General features: G+C 40.4%; 1 protein-coding gene and 1 long non-coding RNA gene across 2 annotated transcripts; both read left to right on the top strand.

Moving 5' to 3' along the window:
• The first annotated feature begins 477 nt into the window (after positions 1-477).
• LOC145224746 (uncharacterized) lies at positions 478-5,034 on the top strand. Its single transcript, XR_013859737.1, has 2 exons — positions 478-876; positions 4,859-5,034. It is a non-coding gene; the product is annotated as an uncharacterized LOC145224746 (long non-coding RNA).
• An 11,621-nt stretch (positions 5,035-16,655) lies between these two features.
• Positions 16,656-17,118, top strand: LOC145223752 (uncharacterized). Its single transcript, XM_080090144.1, has 2 exons — positions 16,656-16,772; positions 16,858-17,118. The coding sequence occupies exons 1-2, from the start codon at positions 16,656-16,658 to the stop codon at positions 17,116-17,118; spliced, it is 378 nt and encodes a 125-aa protein (XP_079946270.1).
• Positions 17,119-18,766: the final 1,648 nt, after the last annotated feature.

Here is an 18,766-nt window from a genome sequence, read left to right as displayed (position 1 = left end):
CAGTGTAATTTGTGCGTTTTGTGGTGAACGTTATTTGTTGTTTATAGTTTCAAGAACGTTAAGCATCCTGTATTGTATAACTTGTAATAGCAAGTGGTAAGCTCAGTGCATGTATTCTGTCTATTGGTTTGCCATGCTGCTACTGTTTCTTTTGATGTATTTTTTACTGTCTTGTAGTTTGATTAAAGGTAATGTAGTCAGTCCAGTCGCAGTGCCCTATTTTGGTTCCGTAATTTTGTTTGTACAAACGCAATTATTGCGTTCGCCCTTGAGCTGAGTTGTTTTGTCGCGCTGTGGCTTTGGTCTATCGGTGGTAATGTCGACCACAAACTACAATGTTTGTCTCGATTGTTGCCGCAAAAATTGTGTTTATTGCGAGTGCCAACACTGTCCTTGTATGTTGTAAAATACTTTGTTGATTTGTCAGCATTGGGGGCCGGAATGTTACGGACATTGTTGCATGTGTTTACAAACATTTTGGTTTCTTGCCCTTAGCGTGTTTCGCCTCGTGCAAAAAGCGTGCGCGTAATCAGCCTCTTTTTCTGTTCGGCAGTTCGGTAGCGCTTTACACTGTACTTCTGATTGGTCTGTATAGTTGTGTAACGTGGTTGGACGAAATGTAAATGTATACATTGACTTTTAAGGTCACATATTTTGGAAACCCGTTTTGTGTGATTGTGTGGTCGTGATTTAAATTTGCATATATGACATGTGGCAAAGAATAAAACAATTCAAAACGGCCTGAATCTCCTACGACCTGCTAGTTACGTGTGGACCAAAACAAGTTTGGGGGCCACAACATGGATTTAAACAACAAGAAACTCGGAACAAAAGTTAACTTAAGGGACATCCTGAAGCTGTTTCTGCAAAACACAAGTAAGTTAACGAGTTGAGAATTAGAAATATTAAAAACTTTTATTAATTTTTACTATTTTTGTACTATAATAATACAGCACGTGCATCAAAAACCTTACATAACTTAGCAACAAAGTGTAGCAAAAGTACTTGCACTTAATAGTAATACACAATATACAAAATGTTTTAAGTGACCAACTAAAAGTGAAACAAAATAGACTTTTCAAAATCAGGGTGTCGTTAGGAACACTATATACGGGTCCGTTCATAAGTTTAATGGTGAAAATAACGGCCATAATAGACGAAAAAAAGCGACATGCTTTATTGTTCAAACGTTTCGGCAAATGCTCATGCCATCACCAGTGATATGAAGGCCACATCAATTGCACCCATTTATATACACTTTAGTCGCATAAAGGGTGTCGTTAGTTATCCTATAGTGTTTACAAACGCGATGCAATTTCCTTCGGGTGACAAATAACTGTTCTGTTCAACTTCTTTTGTCAGTCTCAATATCTTTTAACTTAAAATTGCTCTAAGGTTGTTTTTTGTCAGTTAGTTTATCATTTGCCCTTTCGCTTTTTGGCATTAACTTGTTCTGCATTGAAAAAACCCTTGTGTACTAAGTTTCGTGCAGTCAACTGGAACAAATTTCAGTAATACCACCTGAAATGTTCAATATGATTGTTAGCGATACATCTTTTGGTTCCACTTCGTTAACACCCTAAATAATTTGTTAAATTTGTTTTGTGTTTAAATTACGTGAAGTCAGCCCCTATGACAAAACAGCCTTTTCACATGAGCGTGATTCGTGATACAAAACGGTGTAGAATTTTGAAATCACGAGCTGTTGCTTCATTTGCATACAAGTTTTTCTGCTTGGTGGAGACAAAGTGCAGTTTAGCAAGTTCGCCGAGTTTGCCGTGTGAGCTGAAGGAGCTCGATCAGTGAGTGCAGTGACTTCAGTTCACTTGTCCTTGTTAGTGTCCATTGATTTAATACTTTTCACAAATTTTGCTAGTGTTTTTGTAGAAACGACCGAACGCAGGACAACCTCGAAACTGTATTTGTCGATAATTCAATTCTCCCATCATTGCCCAGTGGTTAACAATCAATCAGCTAAACTCCAACTTTAATTGCATGGAACTTATATCCTTCGTTTTACTACAAATGTACGCTACAAAAGGACTTGCAAAATTAACACGGCCAGGAAAATTAAGAAGTCCACTTTATCCCGCTTCTATTTACAATTCTACATGGTGTTTTAAAACTTCCTACATCTTGTGTAAAAAACATTATAGTTGGACGATATGAACTCTACAGGGTAAATATGTAAAACTATAAATCAAACGTTGTCAGTCGGTGATTCGACTTTCTGTACAGAACGCCACCAAGTCTGTGTAACACAGTTGGAACGTAACGCCTGATGTAAGTCGGATGTTTTAGGTTTTAAATCCAACCCGAAAGAAGTTTCTACTTGTTGTCTTGTTGTTGATTAGTTCTTAACCTGTGGATAAATACACCAAAATAGGTAGTTTAAATTTTTCAGGGGTAACTACATCTTAATGAGAAAAATAACGGCCCAAATAGACTTAAAGGTGACATGCTAAAGTCTGTTTAGGCCGTTATATTTTTCTCATTAAACTTATGAACAAATTCGTGCATAATGTTTCAACTACATTGTCGTTTTTTAGTTTGGTGACGTCATTCTTTTGCGCCTGAGTTATGCCGTCTGAGTTAAAGTTCGAGCTTGATTCGGGCTTGACTTCACACTCGAGGTCATTTGTGTCGTATATTTACTAATTTGATGGGAGAGGCAATTCGGACCTTGTGTTTTCTTTATAATTCAGGTTCAAGTCAACTTTCAGACCCGTTTAAAGTTTTTAGCTATTGCCCCGCTTTAAAAAAAAGCGTTAAACTTCCGTGCCACGCTACGTTTTGAATCATGTTGTTGTTTTGGTGAATTGAAATAATGCATTGCCTTGCAGCACGCAGGGGAACTACATCTATTAATATATCAGGTCTAGAGGACTGAAATCGATTCATGACTCCACATCGAAAGTTTGCGAATTCCCAAACAATCGCCGACTCACTCATACACTCGCTCTCGATTAATAGAGATGACGCGTTTCCTGATAGAAAATTCGGCTCGGATTGATTAGGGTTGTTTACAGTGGAAAGTTTTTTTTAAGGAAGTTAAAGTGGCCAGTTTCAGGCTTGCTGGATGACAAGTGGGTTTCTGAAGGAAGAGAAATATCTGATGCGCTTATTTCATAACCACATCTTCTTTTTCGTCCACACATGTTGTCACACCTTGTCGCGTTGCCCTTCGCGCCCCTCGCTTTTTTAATGAGATCCAAAACTTCTCTGCCACGTGTTATTTGTAAATATAATCTTAAGGATGCGGCAGCTGCGTCTTTTATTATTGTCCCCTATTTATCTTACATATTCTTACAATGGCGTATATTTAACCGCGAAGATTTTGCAGCCGTTTTCCATTATGTGGCGCTATTGTAGTGTTTCTGTACTGTCATGTACCAATTAATACAATAAAATATTTTTCATGTTTCTCAGCTGAAAAGATTGCGCCCACAACACTACTTATGTAAATCTGTTTCAATATTCTTAATGGATCCAAAATGGTTAAATTAAACTTGTGCACTGCTTTGAAAGGTTGGTTCAATCGTATAGTTTAAGTTTGTCAAGTTTCTCAAATTACTGAGCAATTAATGCAAACTCGGTTTATTTTTATTTCTCTCTTTTACCACACTTGTTATAGGTGTAAAGGGATCACAATTGATAATACAAAGATTGGAGTCCGTTACTAGAAAGGCTGTAAACACTGCTCTAGAAAAATAGAAGTTAAATTTTCTTAAAAAAGTAAAAGTAAAATTGTGAAGTGTAAACGTGCTGCAGATTTTTTGTGTAATGCGCACCATAGGTGTTTCATGTTTGTTGTGTTTCGGGTTGTGACTGGGAGATATTAAAATTTGCCCACAAAGCACAAAATGCTAAATAGCGACACAAAAACAGATTTCAAACTTACGACTCAAACGTTGCTGCTTTCACCAGCTTCGTGAAATAATGCGACATGATTCAGCGTGGAAACTCAATGCAAAGTGTCGCTGTGTTTTCTAGCGAAGGCCAACTCTTAGTTGCTGTGACGTATCACGGCATCGGGTTGCCTTAATTAGCCCAACTTCCTTTATGAGCCTGAATGAATGTGTTTGACGTTTTGCATTCGGTTTTCCAAACCAGGATCCAATTTTTCTTAAGCGCTATGCTGCTTTTATGGAATTGCTTTTCACCAAATCCAACTCGCATTCCAGGTTCCAAATGCAGATGTGGGCGACTCCATGATTGTTGTGTTTAAATGCGATTTTTTTTGATTAACATTTGCCGCAAATTGTTGACACTTAGGCTTGCCTCACGCCCTGTCTTACAAGTCTCGCCTGTTAATGTAGCGCTTTACAGTACGAATAAGGGAATACAATCACTATAATTGATTGTAATGTGGGTTGCTAGGTTTAAGAGACACCATGCCAATTATGTGGAAAATGGACCCAAACAAGCAAAAACACTTAAATCCGATGATTCGCTTAATTTGCCTGCGTGTTCGAAAACATCCCGATTTCAAGCTTGAATCTCTATAATGTATACACTATGCTACTGAATAAACAATAGTAGGTCAATGACTTGGCGGCCAATGATTGGCCTTTCATTGACCCGTCACGCAGATACTTTTGTTGTGCAATTTCGTTTTTTTTCTCTCGTTGTGCAATGTCTCGTGACAAATAAACCATTGAATTGAATATACACTATGAATGCCACCACATTTAGAGAAACCGTCCTAGAGTTATGAAGGACTTGAAATATGTGTTAAGTCCAAATTTTGACAATAGCGAAGACAACACTGTTGTTTCACCGCATATTTTACATCTGGCATTCAACGTGTTGAACAAGGTGTTCTCTACATTTGGTAATAACTTTGATTTTACACAAGGATTTGCCGCACGGTCGTGGAGGAAGCGTGTTTTTAAAGGTGGGAAAAAGGCAATGTTCAGCTCCCAGTCGTGGCGCGAGAAACAAAATGGCGGTTTGCAGTTTGCTATAAATTTGGCTTCAAGTGCTTGATGTCGACTAAAGAAGCAAACTTGGCCGAGGGAAGGAATCGTGGAACAGACCAGATGTAAAGTGAGTTTTTTTTAACGTTAGTACTTATGTGTGCTATAGAACTTTGTTCGGTTTCCAGTAATTATTTGTGTTATATGTCCGTGTTTAGCGTGGTCATGCAATCTGTCATTTTTCTTCACTGTCATATGGTTATTATCGATGATTGCAAACGGTATTGTTATGCTTGGTAATTGTGATGTTGCAATGAGGAGTGGTGTAAGGGAATGTGTACTATTTGTGTCTAAGTTTACTACTGCTATTGCCAATTTGTGCCAGGTTTTGCTCAATTTACGAACCTTAAACTTTTTTAAGTTTGTGGAAAATAAACTAACCTATTAAATACTTCGTAAGATTGATTTTTGAGGCATTTTGTGTTTTTTGGCAAAATTTTGAGATCGTTAACATAACAACGATTTGCAGCAAGCGTGGGGGAATCTAGGTGCTTGTTGGCATAAACTGTGCAACGAAAAGCGCAGTTCAAGTGCGGTGCGAGTCTAATACAGGGGTCACCAAACTTTTTTCACTGCGGGCCCGATAAGTTTGATAATAGTTCGCGCGGGCCGCGTAGTTTACATGCCCTAGCGCCGTCTTTCCAAACTTAGCCCACCAGGCGATTTTTATAGGGGCGTAAGATATGGTCTTTCTACAATCCCATTTAAAATTTGGTAATGTGATTTTTAAACTGCATAGTTAGTCTCATCTTGCTAAAAATGCTTGTGTATTACGTCACAAGTAGTAAAAAAGGCACTTGTTTGCGCACAATTGCCACTTCTAGTCTTGTTTGTGACGTAACAAACTTGCTTTGGATCAATCCTGGGCGTTGTAATCCTATGAAACTAGGTAATATTATTTTATATTTCGCGTCAGAAAAAGTTTCGTAAGGAGTAGAGTAATTCGGATCCGGCCCGCGGGCCGTAGTTTGGTGACCCCTGGATAATAAATACGTGGAGACGGATGCTTGTTTTTCTGCTTATCTTGCTTTGGTGTAAACGCGTGTGACAGAACTCTTAATAATTGTTTGACATTTCAACATGATGACTTATACGACCCAACTCAATTTCTATAAATCTACTTACACATGTGATGCATTTGGCAGCACCGGAAATTATAGGAAACCGCCGGTAACTTTGTATGGGATAAGATTGCTTGCGCATTTTCTTTATAGTTTGAATACATTTAATTTTCTTCGGTTATGACAGTCCAATATGCCGCTGTGATAAGCGTAATAGTTATGTTATTGGACTGCCAAAAGCGATTTTCAAATTTACAGCAATAAATACAAGATGAAAAATATAATGACGCTTCTCGCTTGGCTACCACACGACTGTTTGCTGTATATATGTAAAGTTAATGGCGAAATTTGTGAGTGTTGAAAGCTAAATTCTTCGCAACTGAAGCAATCGTTTTGTTTGAAAGGAAATTTAAAATTATTGCGTTTTTTTCAAACCGCAAGCAATTTACAATTACAATCGTGTGCTGGTAGAAACATCTGTAATGCACAACACCTTGAAAAATGTAGGCACCCTTTAGAATGTAAGCATTCTTTGCCCGGAAGCATACGCTGATTGGTTTGGTAGGCGCTCCTATCCTGTTAATCGCGCATTAGCTTTATTTTCGGCTTATCTGACAAGCTGTCTTGACAAAACGGATGGTTTACTGCTTTTATTTTATTTAAACTCGTCATTTTAGGTTTCTTTGAGCTCTGTCATGTCCGTTCGTTGGTTTGTGGACCACTTTACCGCTAGGGTGGCGAAATAGATAGACAATCCCGGTATTTGATATTGGTTGCAGAGCTTATTGGGTTTGACAAAGTTGATATTGCTTCTCAATCTCAACTGCTCAGACAAACTCCCAAAAATCCCAGTAACACGTGCACGCGATTCCTGCTTGTAATGTGTCAAAGAGTCAAGAAATATTTGTTTTATTTGTTTGCAAAGAAGCAACACTTGTTTTACGTGTTTGGGTTTGGCATGTACATTTGTTGTTTAACTTGATATCAAGTGACAACACTTCAACTGATTAACCTCAGTAACGCTCTTCTGGCAAATTTATTGTTTGTACCCACGTACGTATCGACCTATTTCGATTTTGCCTCGTAAAACAGTTAAGTGTCACTGAAACCGCCATGAATTGTCGCTAGATTTTGTCGACGGTTTGGCCATCGCACTGTCATGGAAGGTTTGTTGGGCGTTTGCATTGTCTTGCACCCGCCAGTCAGCAATTGGAAACGGTCACTTGTGGGTTCAGGCATGACTTTACACAACCGACATTCAAACACACGTTTTTCACCACTTATATTTGTTAAAAGGACATTACCTGCGCTTACCACCTGCGACAGCAAGACCCTTCTACTTCTCCAGTTTTTTTGTGTTGGTCAAGAAGAAGAGTGGTGAGCTTTTGTGTTGCTTATCTTCTGATAAATAGATTGCAGTATTTTTTGTTGCCTTTTTTTTTATTTCAACACACAGCCTGGGCTCTACCCGTCTGTTGTAGCAAATAATTTGTTTAGTCTAGAATTTGCCATCAACTGCCATCAAAGCATCTGTTATTATATTTGCACTTGGAGATATAATGTCAATGTGTCGGGCGCAACCAAAAGTGTTTGTAGCAAAATTTTTAGTGTTGGTTTTGCACCACCCCTTACAACTGCTAGTGTTTATCTTTGGTTAATGTTAATCTTATTCTTAACTGATTTAATAGAAAACTTAAATTTGTAAATACGGTAAATTAGTTTGAATTGGATGCTTTGTAATTATATATTTGTTGTTCTAATTTGCGACATGTTTAATAACTTGCACTCACACATGGAAAATATAAGACCTGATCTCACCCTCGACCTCTCCTTGGTCCAGTTGTGTTGGATTGATCGAGCACAAAAAAGGTGAGCTTTGTGTCCATACGTTTAACACACACACAATGGAAATGTAGTTACCGGTTTTTGTGGCTTTTTTATTTTTTGGTGTAATTTTTTACAAAAGCAACATTTGAGCAACTGCAAGAACGCAAGGTTTTGCAAAACTTTTATTGCTTTGCTTATATTCCTTTATAATCCCTGTAGTGTTCCATATTTGACGGTGGTACGTTCAGTAACTAACACTATTTTTTGTACAGACCGACTCTTAGGGGCCAGTTGGACGATCTTAGGAGAGTCACAGTCTATGATTGCTCTGGTGTGACACCTGGCGGCATACGAGATGAGACGAAGGCCGGAAGCGAAGCACTCGAATGCAGACGCACTGTGTTGGATGAAGCACAAAGTGTTGAGGTAGTGATGTTAATGGCAAAACTATTTCGTGTTTTCCACAACAGACCGTTGCAAAAACGCTTTACTGCTGGATGACAACTCACACACGCCAACTAGATGTAAGATTTTTGGTTTAGAGAGATTTTTTGTAGCCGTGCCGGGGATTTGTGGTGGGATTGCACACGCCTTATCTCAAACTCTACGTCGCAATGTCCTTGACGTTCAACCAGCATGCCTTGTTTTTCTATTGCAATGTGCCAGACAGAACAACTCTATGTATAATGTTATATGTCCGCATTTAGTGTTGTGATACAATTTGTACTATTTGTCATTTTTTCTGTTGGTCGTCTGCATTATCTTGCACTCGCCAAACCGCAACTAGTAACGGTCACTTGCGGGTTTCAGGCATGACTTTACACAACTGGCATTCCAACACACGTTTCTAACCACTTATATGTTTTGACAGGACATTACCTGCATTTACCAAGTGCGACAGCAAGACCTGATCTGCCCTTGTAACTCTCCATGCCCCGGTTGTATTGGATTAGACGAGCACCAGAGAGGTGAGGTTTGTACCATTACGTTAGTAACACAAACAACAATAAAAATGTGTTTGCTGCTTTTTGTGGCACTGGAGAAAATTTGTTTTTAGTGTAAATTCCTACAAAAACAACAGCAAAGAACGCGAGACTTCGCAAAAGTTTTGTTGCTTTGTTTACATTGCTCTATATTCCATGTGGTGTTCTATGTTTTGGGGTGGTATGTTCAGTAACTAACACTACTTTTTGTGCAGACTGCCATTTCGGGGCTAGTTGGACGATCTTAGAAACTTCGCAGCCAAGATTTGCTCTGGTGTGACACCTGGCGCCATACGAGATGAGACGAAGGCTGGAAGCGAAGCACTCGAATGCAGACGCACTGTGTTAGATGAGGGCCAAAGTATCGAGGTACTGATGTTAATGGCAAAACTATTTAATTTATTTCACAACAGACCGTTGCAAACACGCTTTACTGCTGGTTAACACCTCACACACGCCAACTAGACTTACGATTTTTAGTATAGAGCGATTTTATGCAGCCGTGCCGCAACACAGGTTTTTACTTGGTAACAGTTTTTGGTAACCGGTGTTTTGTAAAGGAAGTGACTTTAATAAGCTTTAAGTTATAAACATCGATTCTAAAGCAACTTAATTGTAGTAATATTTGTCATTTTGAGATGTTAAAAAATACGACTTTTTTCTTGTGGCTTAATCCAATTAGCACCGTTACAAATTTGCACAAGCACATGCTTGGGGACTCGTGAGTTCCACTTGCAGAAAACAATCACTGTATAAACTGCGCCAGGGAAGTAGCGATGTGAATAAGTCATAGTACTGCAGACGATACAGCCGGTTGCCAAGCATTCCCACATAAGGCAAGGCATATGCTAGAAAAGTCTAACCTGTGGTGGGATTGCACACGCCCTATCTTAAACTCCACGTCGCAATGTCCTTCACTTCCTTGTTAACCAGGATGCCTTATTTTTATTGTAATGCGCCAGACAGAATAACTCTATATATAATGATATATGTCCGTGTTTAGTGTTGTCATACAATGTGTACTATTTGTCATTTTTCTTTCGGACGTCTGCATTACCTTGCGCCACCAAACCGCAAATAGTAACGGTCACTTGCGGGTTGCAGGCATGACTTTACACAAACTGATATTCCATAATACGTTTCTCACCACTTATATTTGGTAAAAGGACATTACCTGCGCTTACCAAGTGCGACAGCAAGACATGTTTGCCCTTTTTCTTCTTCATGATCCTGTTGTATTAGATTGGTCGAGCACAAGAGAGGTGAGCTTTGTGTCAGTACGTTTAAAACACAAAAAAAAAAAATGTGCTTACCACTATTTGTGGAATTGAAAGAATTTTGTTTTAAGGTGTAATTTGCTACATAAGCAAAATTTGAACAACTGTAAAGAACGCGAGGTTTCGCAAACATTTTATTGCTTTGCTTTTACTGCTCAAGATTCCATTTTGCTTTCATATTTGGCGGTGGTTAGTTCAATAACTCATTTCTTTCTGATGAGATGCAGCTTTCTGGTCTCTGTGGTGTTGAGGTAGTCGCTAATGTGGTGCAGCCTTCTGTTTCTCATTTTGTTGAGGGGGCGATCATGAAAATCAGCCTTCTGGTCCCAGTTTCATTGAGGTGGGCACTGATGAGATGCAGCTTTCTGGTCCCAGCTTCATTGAGGTGGGCACTGATGAGATGCAACATTCTGGTTCCCGTTTTGTTGAGGGTGGGCACGGATGAGATGCAACATTCTGGTTCCCGTTTTGTTGAGGGTGGGCACTGATGAGATGCAACATTCTGGTTCCCGTTTTGTTGAGAGTGGGAACTGATGAGATGCAGCTTTCTGGTCCCAGCTTCATTGAGGTGGGCACTGATGAGATGCAACATTCTGGTTCCCGTTTTGTTGAGAGTGGGCACTGATGAGATGCAGCCTTCTGGTTCCCGTTTTGTTGAGGTGGGCGCTGATGAGATGCAGCCTTCTTGTCCCTGTGGTGTTGAGATGCAGTCTTCTGGTCCCTGTGGGGTTTTAGTGGGCGCTTATGTGGTACAACCTTCTGTTCCCATGTTGTTAAGGTGGGTACCACTTTTGTCCCTTTGTTGTAGAGATGGGCGTTCATGAGATGCAGCCTTCTGGTCCCCGTGTTGTGGACCTGGGCGTGTTGTTGAAGAGGGTGCTCATGAGGTGCTGCCGTCTGGTCCCTATGGCGTTGAGGTGGACGCTTATGAGATGCATTCTTCTGGACCCCATGTTGACAAGGTATGCGTTGATGAGATGCTGCCGTCTGGTCCCCGCGTTGTTAAGGAGCGCGCTCATAAGATGCAACCTTCTTGTTACTAGGACGTTGAGATGTGCGTTCATGAGATGCAGCCTTCTGGCATCGTGATGTTGATGAGGGCGCTCATGAGATGCATACTTCTGGTCCCTATGGCTTTTGAGCCAATTTGGGTTGAGGTGGGCGCTTATGGGATGCAGTCTTCTGGTCCCCATGTTGAGAAGCAGCCCTCTGGTCAGCGCGTTGTTAAGGAGCGCACTCATGAGGTGCAGCCTTCTTGTTAATAGGGCGTTGAGATGGGCGTTCATGAGATGTTACCTTCTAGTCCCCGTGTTGTTAAAGCAGGCGATCCATGAGATGCAATATTCTAGCTTCTGTGGTGTTGAGGTGGGCGCTCATGTGGTACAACCTTGTGGTCCTATGTTGTTGAGGTGAGCACTGATGAGATGTAGCCATCTGGTTCCCAGTTTCATTGAGGTGGGCACTGATGAGATGCAGCTTTCTGGTCCCCGTGTTGTTGATGTGTGTGCTGATGCGATGCAGACTTCTGGTCCCCATGTTTTTTTGGTGGGCGTTTATCAGATGCTGCCTTCTGATCCCATGTTGTTGAAGTGGACGCTTATCAAAAGCAGTCTTCAGGTCCACGTGTGGTTGAGATGGCACTCACGAGATGTAACCTGCTGGTTCCCTTGTTATTGTGGATGGCGCTCATGCGGTGCAGCCTTCTGAGATGTATCAACCTGGCCCCGTGGTGTTGAAATATGCACTCATTAAGTGCATCCTTTTGTTCTCTGTGGTGTTGGGTTAAACGCACCTGATATGGATCACTCTGGTTCCCGTGGTGTTGAGGCAGGCGCACCGGAGATGTATTACCTTGTTTTTCCACTTTGGACCCCTTTGTGTTGAGTGTGGCTGCACTCGAGATGTATTGAGCTGGCAGCACCTGGAGGTGTAGAACTCTGGATCGGTGCTTTTCGTTGTGCAGCCCCTCTTCGTTTAGCCTGGATGTGAAAGAGGTGGAGCCTTTCCTCAATGGCACGTCTCGTCTACCTACGACACACATGTCATCTCGAGCTTGTTCCAACTTTTGTTGTACATCACATGCAACTAATCTCTAAAGATGTGTGTCTGATTCGAGGTGATGCTCCGTCCAACATTTTTTCGAATGTGAAACGTGCATCCACATTGAAAGCACACGGGTTTGGAATTCAGCCTGTTATACCAACGTTTTGAAACTAATCACGCAGTATATCAATCATGTCCATTTCGAAGCTAGGTTAAAAAAAATGGTTGTTTAACAAAATGGAACTAACCGGAACTGAACCCGAACCCGCGAACCGGTTTGAGCGGTTAATTTCATTAAACCCGAACCGAACCCGAACCGCTAATTACGATTTTCTAAAAACCCGAACCGGAGTTGAACCCCATATTTTGTTTGGCGCTGGACCCGAACCGGAACTAAACCAGTATAAAATGCAGCCTGTTTTGTATTTTGTGATTTTTTTCATAACAGTGCACTGAAGAATACGCGAGATAACGCTTATAGGGCGTGTCAAAAATAACAGTGCACGGGCAAAATTCTTTTGGAGTTTGATGAGGCCAGGTAGATGATGGGTAGAATTAAATTAAAACGAAAAAAAATTGAACCGGTTTAAAAACCGCAAACCGGTCGGACCGGATAATTTGCCCGAACCGGAACAAAACCCGAACCCGCAAATATACATTTTTGAAAACCTGAACCGAACCCGAACCCTTAAAAACAAAAAGAAGTGAACCCGAACCGAACCTGAACCCATATGACAAGCGGTACGACTCCCTGGTTAACATTGCTCATATTAGTTGAACTTTCTGCAAATTTTATAGGCCGCTGAAAAAGAAAGACTTTCCTAACAAAAGTTGTCCTTTGCAATTTTGTCTGCTTTAAACCTCAAGTCTAAAAACTTTTCGTTTTTCATCTATTTGCCGTTTTCTGTTAATAAGCGGCATCCGACAATCAAGCTGAAAATGCTCCATAACAAACGTTCAGTACGTTTCGTTCGATTTTCCGGTCGTAAAATTAGCAACTGTTGTTTCCCTTTCTCCGAAATTCGTTGCCGCTGATTACTTGAACTTTAAATGTCTTCAAGTATTTATAATTACCCGTGTACAAGTCACTGCGTTGGCTTGATTCACGTCAGAAATCAAAACTTTGCCAAACTTGCTCAAAGTACGTGGCACTTTGCTTAAAGTTCCCTTAATATTCAAAGCGTGGTGGGTGATGCACTGAATGTGATATTTTTAACCACAGTATTATTTTATGGAGGAAATGTGAAACCTTAATTTCACTTGTATTTGTCAACTGGATGCTTATGGCAGTTCGTTAAAGACCCTAAACTAACGCCAAGCAATCCTAATCTCACATATATTTGTTGACAGGACACTACCTGCGCTTACCAAGTGCAAAAGTAAGACCTGATCTGCCCTTCTATTTGTTCATGGTTCAGTTTCTCTGTGTTGGCCAAGAAGGAGAGTGGTGAGCTTTTGTGGTAATTATAATGCGTTCAAAGAGCCAATATTTGCGAGTGGTAAGTTATGTTTATTTTACTTTGGTGACTATGTATCTTTGAAATAGTTTATCGAACAGCACGAGCACATTTTGAATAGTCTGCATTATATTTAATTGTATGACGCAGTAACGAAATTGAATAATTCACTTTATTATAACCCTGTTGTTTATGTGGCAATTTCTTAACTGGAATACCTAAGTATAACAGTTATATCCACATGTAACATGTGATATGTTATTTGAATTATAGAAAATTTAACAATCTAGGTGTGAAATCAAACTTTTACTTGGTAATTTTACCACAATACGATCTTTGTTAATTTTGCAGCAAAATGTTTTGCTTACTGTCATTGCAGCAAAAGAAAATTTGACAATTATGTTTTCTGATACATGAACATAATATTTTATTTTTATGGATGCTGAACTAATGCAAGGTTCACAATATGTTTGGCTGTTTCTTGTTTTCCAAGCATTCTGGGTTTATTTAACTTTATTTTACCAGCACTTCCCTCTTTGCTGCCTGGTGCGGTCGCCAGTCTCCGCTCATCGTGTAGAGACTTGCATCTCAGTTGTAACTAGTGATGCCGTTTACTTGATGTTTCGCTTGCGGACCGAACCTCTGTACAGAAGCACAATGTGCTTCACTGAAGACTTTTTACCAAAAATATTTTGTTGCATCTTTTGATAAGAACCATAGACACATCAGCCAATTGTGTTTAGATCAACAGTTTTTTTTTATACAGTAGTAAGCTAATTGTTGGTCTTTACGTTAAAGAACTCAAGCTGTGTTGCTGGTTGCTGGTTCCAGCCGTTCACATGGTGTTGCGCAAGTTTCCATCAAACGCTTTAACCACATTACACAAATTCATAGCACTAAATCACACCGATCATGTGCCGTCGGGTCGTCTTTTGTATTGTCGCAGACATACAGCAAACCTATAGGGACGAGGAAATTGTGTTGCAATGCCGACTGACTTAAGAATTGAGCGACGCTTTGCATAATGTTATGGCAGAAACGACAGCTTAGTACAAGTTTTACTCGTTAGAAGAGGTATTGGCATTCGCTTCGATAGCGCGCAAGTATTGGATGAATACCAATACCGCGCATACCGTATTAAGGTTTTGGTGCCGATGTAGTAATATAAATTTTTTGTTCATTTCTAAGTTGGATTTGAGTTTGATTTGAAGCAATATACCCTTTTGTGCTAAACAAGCCTTTCTTGATGTAAATTGTGGAGTTGTAACCGCTTTTGTAACTTTTTCTTGTTGTCTGAACGTCCATTAAAATTGGAAATTTCTGCACACATAGAAAACATAAACATACATAGTGACTATCACCAATAGTTCAAAACAAAGCTTTATGAGCTCGCAATCATTGAACCAAACGACTTTCTGCGATATATTTGACGTTGCAGGTTTCTTGGAGTGTTGATTTATATCACAGATAAATGTAGATTTAATAACACTACTGTCCGAAGTATCCTGAAATGGATATCATTCCATAAATATAGTATTTGGAAGAAACTCTTATCTTCATGACCAACTACAGACATCAGTGAAAAATACCACTGTTGCTTAAATATGTTTAATCATTCTTTTGGTCCGGAACGGCCATGGTCCTAATGCAGTGGTTCTTAACCTGGGTTTGTTCGAATACCCCGGGTTTTACCAACCTCGATTCAGGGGTTCAGCGAAGGTCCCAGAGTTTTCCTAATTATTTTGAGATTAGTCATACAAACAGTAACAATGTTTAGTTGACGAAATGTAAAACATCAAAAGGTTGTTACCACGATTTTGTTTTCTTCATAAACTTATAAAAGAACATTGTGCACTAATTTTCTTCGTGGGCTGCTGTTATGTTTTATAATGTACCCGCCCCGATCAATCTTTCCATGAAATCAAAAAATTTTCGGAATTAGAGCAATCCTGAAAGTTTGATCAGTTGCGCTTTCTTCTGACACTCAATTTGGTGATAAACCGTTATACTTTTTGAAAAACATTTAAGTCTGGTATTGTTTTAAATAAGCTATTGCTGCCAGGCATAGTATCAAATTTATAGAGTTCTTCTGGCAAATGTATGTTATTCCAACGTTTCTGTAGGACGCTGAAGCATCGTGTCTGTTTTGATGTTCATTGTGATGCCCCGTTGGTGAAAATTCCATGACTCAAGACAAAGTCTTTTCCTGTAGTCAGACGCCGCATTGAAATCAATACGGTTGCCTTGATTGGAAAGGGCGGACCTATTCGCGTCGTTGGAGCGACTATATTAGATCACATCAACGTAGGAGTTCATACACGTTACATTCGTGCGATAAGTGATTGTAAAATGTGCGACAGACGAAGGCATGAAGTGGAAAGACTGAGTATGCATAACTGGGTCATGAACTTGTCTAATTACCAACCAACGGTTGATGAAACCAAAGTTTTGCAACTTGGTCTTAATTTTGCTACTGCACTCTGGGTGGTACCGAAAGAACAAATTGTTGCAGTCGAGTAAGGAATTCGGCAGCAACCAGCGCACATAAAAACAATCTTTCAAGGCAAACTTGCAAACTGCCTTCGCACACACAGAATGGGTCACAGCAACCTCAGTAACACCGAGCACCAAGCGATCCAAAGTTTGAGTTTAAATAAACATATCTAGATCTTACCCGCAGACAAAGGCAACTGTACTGTCATCATGAACTGTCCAGATTACGACAAGAAACTGGATACTTACTGGATACTTCGATATACAAGCGTTTAAAGCGTGATCCAACACGTATGTCGGAACGCATCCTCAATAAGTTTATGGGAAAATTGCACACAAAGAGACGATGCATTTCTGAAGCCATATTCCATCAACTACATAGTACGCACGGCTCCTCCTCGCGCATCTATGGCTTACCAAAAATCCACAAGGAAGGCATCCCTCTGCGACCAATTGTTTCGTTTGTTGGTACTCCAACCTACAAACTTGCGAAGTACGTAGCGAAAGTTATTTCTCCGCTCGTGGGCAATACAGAATGGACTGTTTCGAACTCGTCCAAGTTTGTTCAAAAGATACAGTTGACCACCCACCAAGATTCTGGCGGCGATATGTTGACGACATTTTTTGTGTCATTACTAAGAACCAGGTTAAGGTATTTTTTTGGCATCTCCACGAGGCGCAACCAGGCATTCGGTTTACCATGAAACTCCAATCGATCAACTGTCTTCCATTTTTAGATGTTTTCCGGTGATGGTGTCTTGTACTCGAGAGTGTACCACAAGCCTACGAGTACCGGCAAGTATCTCAATTTTCGATCACTCCACCTCACATGCAAGAAAAGAGGTGTGGTTCGTTCCTTAACAGATCAGGCACGACGCTTGTGCATTCCTAGCGACAACTGCGAGGCGGAACTGGCAAAGGTTCGCAAAGCCTTAAAAATTAATGGCCACCCCACCTGGATTCTCCGCGATCGACGGGCAACTTGCCCGAACAGGTGACCCATCCAAAGCAGAGGGTTTCGTTGCACTTCCGTACATACCGAAATTGACGGATATTTTACGGCGTATGTTGCGTGACTCGGCAAAGCGGTACACTCCACAAGCTACTCAGTCACCTGAAAGATCCCACCAATACCCTTGCACAACATGCTGTTGTACAATCCATTCTCTGCGCCGAGTACATCGGGGAGACTGGAGGGTCACTAAACACCCGACGAAAAGAACATCAAAGGGATGTTGCCAACAACGACGAGAAGAAGTCGGGCCTGTCCAAACACGCAGTATCACAAGGCCACCATATTGATTTCAATGCGGCATCTGTTGTGGCCCGGGAGCCTAACTACAGGAAAAGACTTTTTTTTGAAAAGACGAGTCATGGAATATTCACCAACGGGGCAACACAATGAATATCAGAACAAACGTGATGCTTACAGCGTGCTACCAGCACCTGTTCAAAGATTAGAGGCCCAATCAATTGTTATCTCGCGGTGTTTTCGTTGCGTTGTGACGTGCTTGCGTTTTATTCTTTTTTTTCCTTTGTTCATCGAGCACTGTGCTAGTCGCATTCATTGTTATTTACCCTGATGGGGACGACCTGTACAGGACGTCGAAAGCTCGGAATGAAATACATTTGCCAGAATAGCTCTATAAACCTGGTGTTGTGGTATTGTGATGAATATAGAAACATACAACTGAATGAAAAGTAAAAATAACCTAAAACTGAGCCACAACTTGTTTTGAGTTTGTCACCGTCAATATAACTTATTCGTGGTCAAGAACCGTCTGAAGAAAATCGCAGGTGTTCAGTGTGATAAAACAAGTTGAGATCCAGCGTCTTTGATGTGTTAATAATTTGGATTGGACAACTCATTTGCAAGTTTGAAAGGTTTTCAAATGAGAATTTTTATTTTTTAAATTAGTTCAGATTGTTTTACAGCCGACATATGAATTTCAGACCATTGTGTTTTTGTGTGGCGAATAGTGCGCAGTTCTGTCAATTGTGAATTTTGATTACGGTTCTTGCTGCATTTAGTTGGTTTCGTAACCTTTTGCTTTCATTTTTTTCCACTTTTTCAGATATAGGACCACATAGTTGTAATAATAGCTTTGAGTTAAGAATCTGGCACAGATTATAATTCAAAGACTCATGTTTTACTGGTAAAATGTTTGCGACAACTACCAACAAACGAAGGAGCAATCGTGTAAATGATACACCATAAAAATTTTTATCAGAAAGAAAAAAACTATTCATTCAAAGGATGGGTAACAAACTATCTAAAAAAAGATTAATTTCATCTCGCAAAATTGATAACGAAACAACCAAGTCCAATTTGTCCCGAAGAACCCATTCCAAATCCAGCTTGACCCACCAAGGACCAGATAATGCTGGACCCCAATCCAGCATTACTCAAAGACCAGAAGATACTGAACCCCAATCTAGCTTGTTCCAAGTACCAGATGATGCTGAACCCCAATCAAGTTTGATGCAAGGACCTGATGATGCTGACCCCCCATCCAGCTTGTTGCAAGGACCTTCGTTGCAAGTACCAGATGATGCTGAACCCCAATTCAGCTTGATGCAAGGACCTGATGATGCTGAACCCCAATCCAGCTTCACCCAAGGACCAGATGACGCAGAACCCCAATC

The sequence above is a fragment of the Phallusia mammillata genome, chromosome 4, assembly GCF_965637545.1.
Source record: "Phallusia mammillata chromosome 4, kaPhaMamm4.hap1.1, whole genome shotgun sequence".
Classification (NCBI taxonomy): Eukaryota; Metazoa; Chordata; class Ascidiacea; order Phlebobranchia; family Ascidiidae; genus Phallusia; species Phallusia mammillata.
This window is presented reverse-complemented; position numbering and strand designations above follow the sequence as displayed.